Raw genomic sequence first — 12,436 nt, forward strand, 5'->3', positions numbered from 1 at the left:
TGTGTCAATGTAGACATCCATTCGCATGCATCCGATGGGATTCACGAATTTTGCAGAGGCCAGAATTTGTTTTGGGACGTCTGCTGTAGATGTCTAAGTTTGCCGATGGTGTACGATATCAGATATATATCGACACTGTGAGTAGCACTATGGCCCTTATTCTGGTCCGTTCCAAGCAGGGCTGGGTTCGCACGGGGACCGATGTTTTTGTACTGCACATGTGCATATCTGTGCATGTGCAGCATACGCAGGGTGCGTGCACCCAAGGCACCCGCCCATTTCCTTCCCAGTGTGCACGCATATGTAAATGACTTGAAAGTCACTTTTATATGTGTGCACGCACCACATCTTTCGATGGCCGGCGACTATCGAAAGATTTGGGCGTTCCACCCTGGCATGCCAATGGTTGTTACTGTGTAACATCCATTGGCATGCCTTGTGTGATCTGCACTTGCGAATGGGTGGGGTTTGGTGGACTCGCAAGGCTGCGAATTCCCATCCTTTACGAATCAACCAGAATGACCCCCAATGTTCCCACAGCACATGTGATAGAAGTATGTGCCCACTGCCATTGTATCTGCTTATGGGATCACAGTCACAAGCTCTGACACCTCCCCCAAAATAGTTGCAAGATAACATTGAGTGTAATCCCCACCTCCCCGTTGCCCAGCACAAACGCCCCCGACCTGACACTCAGTTTCAGAATAAACCCTTCTATCTCTGAAAGAAAGCCAATTAATATTACTACAGGGTTCTGCTCCTAATTATTGTTCTGCAAGTGCATGGGCGTATCTTTAATGGGTGCACCACATATGCTACACCCATGTATAATTACTTGCCTTTCCAGAGTCCCCCGTCGGCACTGCAGCTGCAGGAAAAAAAACTCTGGGAAAATGGCCGGTGCACATGCGCAGGACTGATTTGTCACTGGAATATGAAAGGCTCCATGTTTCTGGAGACCTGTGCATACACAGCAAGTTCAGGTAATGCCAGATTCTACAGTGCTGTAGAGAGGAGGGGCTCACCTGTAGTTTGCACACTGGCCCCCTCCTTAGTTAAACCTCCCCTTATGAATATGCCTGTTTTCCAAGTATCTCTTCTGTTCCAAACTGGTGCATGTGCACCCTGAGCACCCTGATGATGTTAACACCTTCCAAACTGTGGGCCAGATGTACAAAGCTTCAAAATGAAAAACTACCAACCAATCAGCTCCTAACTGTCATGCTACAGGCTGTGTTTTTATGCTGCTGCTTGACTGGTAGTTTATTACTCTCCACTAACTTTTTGAAGCTTAATACATCTTGCGCCAAGTCTAAAAATAATGGTGTTTTTGAACATACAAGACGGTAACATGGCACTTAAGAGCTGATTGGCTAGTCCTATATCTCCGCCCACTTTATCACTCTCCAAAGCATAGTACATCCCCTCAATAGGCCTGATCGCATGGCTATGAATTCGCAGGCAGGGTGATTTAGCTGTAGGGCTCCGAAAATAAGCAGCCCAGCGATCAGGTTTGAATGAGGACCTATGTCTGTGACATGACAGTTAGGATCTGAGTGCAGTAGTGTAACACTAGCCCCCACAGACACAACAATGGCTTGGAGGCGGTGGGTGGCTTGTTGGCACTGGGAGTCTGTGGGGGCTCCTGCTACCACTAACTGGACTCTTGCACCTGCTCAAATCCCATCACACCTGCCCCAGATAAAGTTTTAGGCTGCCCTTCTATCATCTGAAATAATTGTCTCCAATGTGGCGGTGGCCATTTTGGGAGTGACATTGCTAACAGGGCAGACCTAACAGATCCTGGTGGCAGCTGGGATTGAAGAACACTCCAGAAAGTGCTGGCAGCCCCGCCCCCTCTTTCCTTATGTGATGATGTCTTATGTTTAGGGCATAGTTGCTCCCTCTCTCCCTCATTAGTCTAGTAATCTCCCTCATTTCACCTAACCCACATTACACTGTTACATCATATTTACCTCCCCTCCTGCATTCTTCAGGAAACTCCCTAACATAGCAGCAATCTCCCTCTCTCTCCCTCATTAGTCTAGCAATCTCCCTCATGTCACCTAGCCCACATTGCACTTACATCATTGTTACCTCCCCTCCTGCATACTGCTGGTGACTCCCTGACATAGCAGCAATCTCCCTCTCTCCCTCATTAGTCTAGCAATCTCCCTCATGTCACCTAGCCCACATTACACTGTTACACCATAGTTACCTCCCCTCCTGCATTCTGCAGGAGACTCCCTGAAATAGCAGCAATATTCCTCTCACCCTCATTAGTCTAGCAATCTCCCTCATGTCACCTAGCCCACATTACACTTTTACACCATAGTTACCTCCCCTCCTGCATTCTGCAGGAGACTCCCTGACATAGCAGCAATCTCCCTCTCTCCCTCATTAGTCTAGCAATCTCCCTCATGTCACCTAGCCCACATTACACTGTTACAGCATAGTTAACTCCCCTCCTGCATTCTGCAGGATACTCCCTGACATAGCAGCAATCTCCCTCTCTCCCTCATTAGTCTAGCAATCTCCCTCATGTCACCTAGCCCACGTTACACTGTTACATTTTTTTGGGGAAAAAGGAATGAGAGAAATATACATTTACATTGAATTATCAGCACCATGTCCCAAGTATAGTATCTCTTACTAACTGTTTTGGTGCTAATCTACATTTGGATATAAATCATTTTACAAGATTCCTCTCAGATGTAGCAGTACACACCCACGCTTCTAGGTGCCACATTCACAATCTCTTTTCATAATTCTCCTTATATGGAACTAGACACACCCTTTAAGTTGAGCATGGCGCGCCCCCTCAATAAGGCGCTGTGCAAAATTCTGCTACCAACTATATTCTCCCTGAAACCAGTTTTCAAAAGTAGGCAAGTATGGTTTAGGGGGATGGGCTGGCAGAGGGCCCTACTGAGCTTTCTTACAGCTCTGGAGCTAGTGTTCCAACAAGTATTTTTGTAGCCTACTATAAGCCACCCGAGATATTTGCAAGTGTGTATCGCCAGCATGATGGAATAACAGAGAAAACACAAAACTTTTGGTATAGAAATGTATTTTATTTTATAAATTGCAGTAAAGTATCCAGAATTCTAATAAAAAAAATTGTATTCATGGATCATACCTGTTCCCAATGGCGGTATAATGTTATTGCTTCTAACGCTTACTTAAACAGGACACTAATGGCTGAAATCTGAACATTATCATAAAACTCAAAGATTTTGGCTCAGCAATTTGAAATTATTTAATTTACATATTACGTAACTAATTTCTACAATATTCCTTCATGCCCGGTACAAAAATAATAATTCCTTCATTTTGCAGATTATTTCGATGCAGTAAACTTCTTGATGTTTTTTTAAATGATCCACATCAAGCTGTATCGGCAGATAAACCATTAGCGCAGCCGTAGTGATAGAGAACACGTACCATAAATCCGTATCAGGGCCTGAAGGATATATAGACACCTGTGTATGGCTTTATCATGTCTGGAGGTGTAAGCACTGGTGCATTCACATATACATAAGACAAGTACTGATGTTCTACAGCAGGCCTGGCCAAACTTTGGCCCTCCAGCTGTTGCGAAACTACAAGTCCCATCATGCCTTGCCACAGTTTTGCTATTATGGAATGCTAAAACTATGGCAAGGCATGCTGGGATGTGTAGTTTCACAACAGCTGGAGGGCCGCAGTTTGGCCATGCCTGTTCTACAGGCTATGACCAAGCGGCAGTGTGAGATTTGTGCTGTGCAGCGTATAATGCAGTGGGAGGGGTCTCTAGGTCTACAAGCAGTAGGTCAAGCACTATAGGGCGACAAATTAAATAGGTCGTCTTGCATTAGATTGACACGGTCATTAGGTCGACATGGAAAGATTGACTAGACTAGGTCGACCTAGTGACTGTCGACTTATAGTGGTCGGCCTAATGACCATCGACCTAAATTATGTCAACCCTATGACCCATACTTAATGTAGTATCGCTATACTATACAATTCCTGGCCAACCTGTGGCTATTCAGCTGTTGTAAAAAAGTCCAAGCATGCACTGCAACAGTTTTGCTATTATAAAATGTTAGAACTGTGGCAAAGCATTCTGGGATTTGTAGTTTCCCCCAACAGATGGAGATCCAGAGGTTGGCCATGCCTGTACTATATGTTGTCTGGGCAGAATGCATCCAGCTTGTAAGTATAAAACAAATAAAACTTTATTATTTCCATTGCAATACATTTGCTGTTGTTTTGTGATTGCAGAGACATGCTGAACAAAGGCTCTATGGAAAGCTACAGTGAGTTACAGGAGTTTTCTTATAATACACAAGTTCTCATTTTCATCAGATGCATTTTACAGTATATACAATGTTCTGCTATACTGCTTCCTACCACTAGGTGGAGATAGTTACTGTATATGTGTGAAACAAGAAATGTTTTTTTACAGCCTCCACTATAAAAAGTGTTTAGAGGAACCGTTGTTATTTTGAAGCAGCGGATTTGCTTAAGGCTTGTATACTGTAAATGGTGCAATTACATATTTAACATTTAGTTGACGTCACCGAAATTTGACCACAAGAAAAACCCGCTACCAGAGTCACCACTGCCGCTGCCACTGCCACTGCCGCTTCCGCTGTGGTCAGGATCTTCCGTACAACTATTGCATCCACACTTTGATGCTTCCTGCACAGTCAAGCGGGTCTTTGTGCCATCTGGGCATGGTAGTTCGAAGGTCTTTTTCTGGATTGCTGTTACTGAACAACAGCGACAATGTGAGATTGGCGCCCACAGGTCACTGTATCCCGTCTTGGAATGACAATAACCATGACAAGTTGTTAATATGACCTGAGAAAGAAGCCAGATAAATAAATTAGGTTACTTTCGAGGATATTCCTCAACCCACAGTTTTTGTACATAAAGAACTATATATATATATATATATATATATATATATATATATATATATATATATACTACACAATAGTGGAGTGGCGCCTTTCACACAAATGTTAGATAGTCCTGATATAATATCCAATTTTCAGATCCAAAGAAGCAAGAAGGGAATTCTTCCAATATTCATTTATTATTCTTCAGTGAGTATAATTTATTAAGAGTATAAAACAACGAGTAGATAACATTCCAACGCGTTTCGTCTCACAGAGACTTCATCAGGGGAATATGTTGTATCAATCTTCAATAGGTGAAATCTACTGCTTAACTGCGTGATTCCTATTAAAGTATGAGATAACGATGGTTTGAAGAGATAATCTCCTTGATCCTCCAGAGAGCTTCCTTTCCTTCTGCTGGTCTCTTCAGAAGGAAAGGAAGCTCTCTGGAGGATCAAGGAGATTATCTCTTCAAACCATCGTTATCTCATACTTTAATAGGAATCACGCAGTTAAGCAGTAGATTTCACCTATTGAAAATTGATACAACATATTCCCCTGATGAAGTCTCTGTGAGACGAAACACGTTGGGATGTTATCTACTCGTTGTTTTATACTCTTATCCACTGAAGAATAATAAATGAATATTGGAAGAATTCCCTTCTTGCTTCTTTGGATCTGAAAATTGGATATTATATCAGGACTATCTAACATTTGTGTGAAAGGCGCCACTCCACTATTGTGTAGTATCTTGGTTGTTTTATTCCCTTCGATCAGGGAATTTAGTGGAAAGGCTGCCTTAAGTCAAATCATAACTAATATTTCTACTCTGTGTTATATATCTGAGCATAGCGCGTGTTGGAATATTGGGATTATATATATATATATATATATATATATATATATATGGTAGATGTCCTGAGGCACTCACAACACATTTCATTCAATTCAAAGCGAAGAAATAAATGACAGCATAGACCAGAGGCTGTGATATCGACGTTTCGGGCTTGTACACCCTTTATCAAGACATGATAAAGGGTGTACAAGCCCGAAACGTCGATATCACAGCCTCTGGTCTATGCTGTCATTTAATTCTTCGCTTTGAATTGAATGAAACGTGTTGTGAGTGCCTCAGGACATCTACCATATATTTCTCCCTGCAAAGGGATTGAGAGCACCGGAACCATTTGCACTATTAAGGAGAGTGCCAGGCATTTCTACAAAGTATATATATATATATATATATACATACATAAATAGCTTTAAAGGCTAGTAGATTTAGTTTCATTTGCTGCCAAGAGGTGGCAGTGTGTATGTATGTATATATATATGCTGGGCCCCCTGTGTTTGTATTTACTAGAGTGTGTGGTCACAGGCCAATGCACCCCATCCTGGGAAGTGGGTGCTGTTTGCACCCCATTCTTAGGAATGGCGAGTGTGTTGGTACTTCTGTATATATATATATATATATATATATATATATATATATATATATATATTTACAGCATTACCGCTAAGCTTTACATACAAGCATTATAATACTGTCCTTTTAATTCATTCTAAGTATAAATTTAATCAGACGCAGCTCTGTAGACGTCATCGAGCCCGGCCCCCCCGTACTGCAAATCCCGCAAATTCGCTTTGAGTCGGGGGCGGAGCTAAATGGTGTGATTTGCATGTTTAGCTCCGCCCTCTCCCGAAAAGCCGCTGGAAATTTACGCTTCTGTGGTTTCCAGGAGCGTTGCACACCTTTCCGCGGGGCCGAGAGAGGGAACCCGATTTCCAGGAGCCTCACGGCCATTCCGGGAGGGTAGGCAACCCTGGCATAACTATAGTGGATGCAAGGGGTGCCATAGCTAGTGGGCCCACAAAATTCTGGTGATGCTCCTGCATGCTGCTGTATATCCCTGTTATGCTTACCGTGGCATGGCACTTTCCAGATACCAGTTTCACTTCTGCAGAAACAGGGTGACACTGATCTTTCTGCTTATCTGTAAAGGCAAACATAAGTAACATGTCTGATTAGTAGTAGGAGTTACTAGCCACATTAATATACACACACTAGTGATATAGGGGAAATATAGATGGGATTACGTCACTCCTGCCCTCACATGATCATTGTATTAGAGATGAGTTCCATTTGTCGCAAAAAGCATTTAAGTTGAGCTTGGGCACATCTGCATATTTCAGATATAAGGGGTGACGGTGGGGGATAATTAGGTCAAAAGTCAACAGCTTGATCACTATTAGGCAATATGTCGACACATGACAAAGGTTGACATGGTCTGTCGACATTGGCAAGAGGTTGACCCTAGCTAGGACGAAATGGAAATAGTCTGTAAGGAGGATAAGCGACATGAGTTTTTCACTTTTTTTGGTGTCTATGTTAAAATTTGCAGACATGGTCACCGTGGCTCACTACGCTTGCCGTGCTTCGGGCACAGTGCCTTGCTGCCCTCAGCACACTGTAATATTCCCCCTCGATGCCCTCTGGGAATTGAGGGGACACAAGTTGGTTAAAAAAAAATAATAATCAAAAACGCATGCCAACCATTTCCTGTGTCGACCAATAACCTATCGAGTTTGAGTGTGTCGACCTTTTGTCATGTCGATCTAGACATTTTGTCAATGTCAACCTAATTACTGTACTCTAACCCAGAGACCAGATAGATACCAGGGTGATTTAGTAAAAATGACTACAGGGCAAATAAAAAAAGCAAGTTAAAATGACACAATAAAACACGAAAAGAACAAATCACTAGTTTGTTGAATTTTATTCTGAAATAATTTAGAAAATATTTACTCAATGTAAATGTAAAAGGAAAAAATATATTTTAAAGATGTATTTTATTTATTTTCTCTTTGTGTCTATACATACTCTCCCCGCACTCTATTTCTCTCCTCTCCAATTCCAACACATCCCCCCGCCTCCCCTCGTTTCCCCTCCTATGTGTCTCTCTCTATCACACCCCCCTCGCTTTCTCTTGTGACATCACTGACACAGGTGTAAGGAGACGAGGTTATGCCAACTGTCAATGCATGCCAATGTGATGACATCATTTTTATCAGCAGTCCATTTGATTATATACATGATTTGCATGCAGAACTCTATTGCAGTCATTTTGTGTTGCAGAGAAACCCGTCAATTACTAATCATATTTTCAGCTTATTATAAAACCTAATTAACACCTTTATTATGGACTAGTTGTGGGATCATGGGATTAGTTTTGTAGACAGTGAGTACATACCACATTTAAGCTTTGGGCAGCACTGGTGTTTTTGGTGCACTGCAACCAGGCGCTCATCGCGGCTGCAGGATGGTATCGTCTTGCAAATACATTCTGTAGAAACAGGAATATTCATATTATGAAGCAAATGTCATTGTACTGAAAGAGTGCAATATTTACAGTGTGTTTTCTGAGTAACAAAAGCCTCCGACAGAGAAAAATACATTTACAGTATAAGCCATGTTTAAGAGGCAATATATACGTTTTATAGATATAAGTCTTGTAGGTTCACTGAAGGGGTTTGATTAAGAACTGCATGCAAGGAGGTGATACATAGGAAAGTCCACCCATCCAATAGCAGGCCATCAGAGTCAGTTGTAAGTGGCCGAATGATGAAAATCTGTATGACACGCTTATACCCCTTTCACACCAGCAGGGGCGGATTGGCCTGCCGGGAAACCGGGACATTTCCCGGTGGGCCGGCTGTTAAGACACTATAAGCGGCCGCTCTCCCCCCACCCTGGGCTGCGGACCGCGATCACAGCGGTTAGCAGCCGCAGCGGTTTCTCCAAATCAATTCGGGGCCGTTTTGACTGTCAAAATGGCCGCGGGAGGGCTGCTGCGCATGCAGCTCCTCCCGCGGTGTAGCACCGCCATTTACCCCTCTCCCACGTCTCTCTCCCGGTCTCCCCTGGCACTGACCCCATAAGCCGCCTGGCGCCTGCTACTCTCCAACTCTGCCGCAAAAACACTGCCCAGTGCCCGAACCAAGGAGACAGGCAGGACCCCGGAACCTGTATATATCCCCGCAAACCTCCTGCAGACTTAGAGCAGAAGCCACAGAATGCAGGCTGCCGGGCTGCCTCACCGCCCTGAAACCTGTGTAAAGTTTGTAGTTATGCAGGTCAGGAGGTGGTGTGGCCTGTGCTCCTTATACAGCAGGGGGCGGGGCGACGTCACCGCGGGGCACACTGATAGCAGCAGATGATGATGACAGCAATTGCTCAGCACTGCAGTGCACTTTCACAGGTCCTGGCATGACCTCTACTGATACCAGTGAGTTATAGTGCACACAGATACACCACAGCGCTCTACAAGGGCAAATTTTTCAATGTGAGTGTTTGGGAGTGTGTGTGTGTGTGTGGGGGGGGGGGGGGGGGGGGTGGGGATGTGTGCATATACAGTATGAGTGTGTGGTGGGTGTGTGTGCATATACAGTGTGTGTGGGGGGATGTGTGCATATACAGTATGCGTGTGTGGTGGGGATGTGTGTGTGTGTGTGTGTGTGTGTGTGTGTGTGTGTGTGTGGGGGTTGATGTGTGCATATACAGTGGGTGTGTGTGTGTGTGTGTGAATATACAGTATGCGTGTGTGGTGGGGATGTGTGCATATACAGTGTGTGTTTGTGTGTGGGGGGGAATGTGTGCATATACAGTAGGAGTGTGTGGTGGGGATGTGTGCATATACAGTGTGTGTGTGTGTGTGGGGATGTGTGCATAGACAGTATGTGTGTGTGGTGGGGATGTGTGCGTATACAGTATGAGTGTGTGGTGGGGATGTGTGCGTATACAGTATGCGTGTGTGGTGGGGATGTGTGCGTATACAGTATGAGTGTGTAGTGGGGATGTGTGCATATACAGCATGAGTGTGTGGTGGGGATGTGTGCGTATACAGTATGAGTGTGTGGTGGGGATGTGTGCGTATACAGTATGAGTGTGTGGTGGGGATGTGTGCGTATACAGTATGAGTGTGTAGTGGGGATGTGTGCGTATACAGTATGAGTGTGTAGTGGGGATGTGTGCGTATACAGTATGAGTGTGTAGTGGGGATGTGTGCGTATACAGTATGAGTGTGTAGTGGGGATGTGTGCATATACAGCATGAGTGTGTGGTGGGGATTGTGCGTATACAGTATGAGTGTGTAGTGGGGATGTGTGCGTATACAGTAGGAGTGTGTAGTGGGGATGTGTGCGTATACAGTATGAGTGTGTGGTGGGGATGTGTGCGTATACAGTATGAGTGTGTAGTGGGGATGTGTGCGTATACAGTATGAGTGTGTAGTGGGGATGTGTGCGTATACAGTATGCGTGTGTGGTGGGGATGTGTGCGTATACAGTATGCGTGTGGTGGGGATGTGTGCGTATACAGTATGAGTGTGTGGTGGGGATGTGTGCGTATACAGTATGAGTGTGTGGTGGGGATGTGTGCGTATACAGTATGAGTGTGTGGTGGGGATGTGTGCGTATACAGTATGAGTGTGTGGTGGGGATGTGTGCGTATACAGTATGAGTGTGTGGTGGGGATGTGTGCGTATACAGTATGAGTGTGTGGTGGGGATGTGTGCGTATACAGTATGAGTGTGTGGTGGGGATGTGTGCGTATACAGTATGAGTGTGTGGTGGGGATGTGTGCGTATACAGTATGAGTGTGTGGTGGGGATGTGTGCGTATACAGTATGAGTGTGTAGTGGGGATGTGTGCGTATACAGTATGCGTGTGTGGTGGGGATGTGTGCGTATACAGTATGCGTGTGGTGGGGATGTGTGCGTATACAGTATGAGTGTGTGGTGGGGATGTGTGCGTATACAGTATGAGTGTGTGGTGGGGATGTGTGCGTATACAGCATGAGTGTGTAGTGGGGATGTGTGCGTATACAGTATGAGTGTGTAGTGGGGATGTGTGCGTATACAGTATGAGTGTGTAGTGGGGATGTGTGCGTATACAGCATGAGTGTGTAGTGGGGATGTGTGCGTATACAGCATGAGTGTGTAGTGGGGATGTGTGCGTATACAGTATGAGTGTGTAGTGGGGATGTGTGCGTATACAGTATGAGTGTGTAGTGGGGATGTGTGCGTATACAGCATGAGTGTGTAGTGGGGATGTGTGCGTATACAGCATGAGTGTGTGGTGGGGATTGTGTGTATACAGTATGAGTGTGTAGTGGGGATGTGTGCGTATACAGTAAGAGTGTGTAGTGGGGATGTGTGCGTATACAGTAAGAGTGTGTAGTGGGGATGTGTGCGTATACAGTATGAGTGTGTAGTGGGGATGTGTGCGTATACAGTATGAGTGTGTAGTGGGGATGTGTGCGTATACAGCATGAGTGTGTGGTGGGGATTGTGTGTGTATACAGCATGAGTGTGTGGTGGGGATGTGTGCGTATACAGTAGGAGTGTGTGGTGGGGATGTGTGCGTATACAGCATGAGTGTGTGGTGGGGATTGTGCGTATACAGTATGAGTGTGTGGTGGGGATGTGTGCGTATACAGTATGAGTGTGTGGTGGGGATGTGTGCGTATACAGTATGAGTGTGTGGTGGGGATGTGTGCGTATACAGTATGAGTGTGTGGTGGGGATGTGTGCGTATACAGTATGAGTGTGTGGTGGGGATGTGTGCGTATACAGTATGCGTGTGTGGTGGGGATGTGTGCGTATACAGTATGCGTGTGGTGGGGATGTGTGCGTATACAGTATGAGTGTGTGGTGGGGATGTGTGCGTATACAGTATGAGTGTGGTGGGGATTGTGCGTATACAGTATGCGTGTGGTGGGGATGTGTGCGTATACAGTATGAGTGTGTGGTGGGGATGTGTGCGTATACAGTATGAGTGTGTGGTGGGGATTGTGCGTATACAGTATGCGTGTGGTGGGGATGTGTGCGTATACAGTATGAGTGTGTGGTGGGGATGTGTGCGTATACAGTATGAGTGTGTAGTGGGGATGTGTGCGTATACAGTATGAGTGTGTGGTGGGGATGTGTGCGTATACAGTATGCGTGTGTGGTGGGGATGTGTGCGTATACAGTATGCGTGTGTGGTGGGGATGTGTGCGTATACAGTATGACTGCGGGGGGATGTGTGCGTATCCAGTATGTTTGTCTGGTTGGGATGTGTGCATATACGGTATGTGTTCGTGTGTGTGTGCGGGGGGGGGGGAGTTGTGTGCATATACAGTATGTGTGTGGGAGGGTGTGCATATACAGTATGTGTGTGGGAAGGTGTGCATATACAGTATGTGTGTGGGAAGGTGTGCATATACAGTATGTGTGTGGGAAGGTGTGCATATACAGTATGTGTGTGGGAAGGTGTGCATATACAGTATGTGTGTGGGAAGGTATGCATATACAGTATGTGTGTGGGAAGGTGTGCATATACAGTATGTGTGTGGGAAGGTATGCATATACAGTATGTGTGTGGGAGGGTATGCATATACAGTATGTGTGTGGGAAGGTATGCATATACAGTATGTGTGTGGGAAGGTATGCATATACAGTATGTGTGTGGGAAGGTATGCATATACAGTATGTGTGTGGGAAGGTGTGCAT

At 45.0% G+C, this 12,436-nt stretch overlaps 1 protein-coding gene across 1 annotated transcript in view; it reads right to left on the bottom strand.

The window, feature by feature from the left end:
- Positions 1 to 3,076: 3,076 nt before the first annotated feature.
- LOC146041519 (otogelin-like protein) overlaps positions 3,077 to 12,436 on the bottom strand; it is a 78,309-nt gene continuing 68,949 nt past the window's right edge. Inside the window, exons 58-60 of the mRNA XM_083161482.1 lie at positions 8,138 to 8,230; positions 6,810 to 6,880; positions 3,077 to 4,848 (exon numbers count right to left, since the gene is read on the bottom strand). Of these exons, the coding sequence (XP_083017608.1) occupies positions 4,552 to 4,848; positions 6,810 to 6,880; positions 8,138 to 8,230 (461 nt within the window). The 3' untranslated portion in view covers positions 3,077 to 4,551. The remainder of the gene's footprint in view (positions 4,849 to 6,809; positions 6,881 to 8,137; positions 8,231 to 12,436) is intronic.

The sequence above is a fragment of the Crinia signifera genome, chromosome 19, assembly GCF_055691185.1.
Source record: "Crinia signifera chromosome 19, ASM5569118v1, whole genome shotgun sequence".
NCBI lineage: Eukaryota > Metazoa > Chordata > Amphibia > Anura > Myobatrachidae > Crinia > Crinia signifera.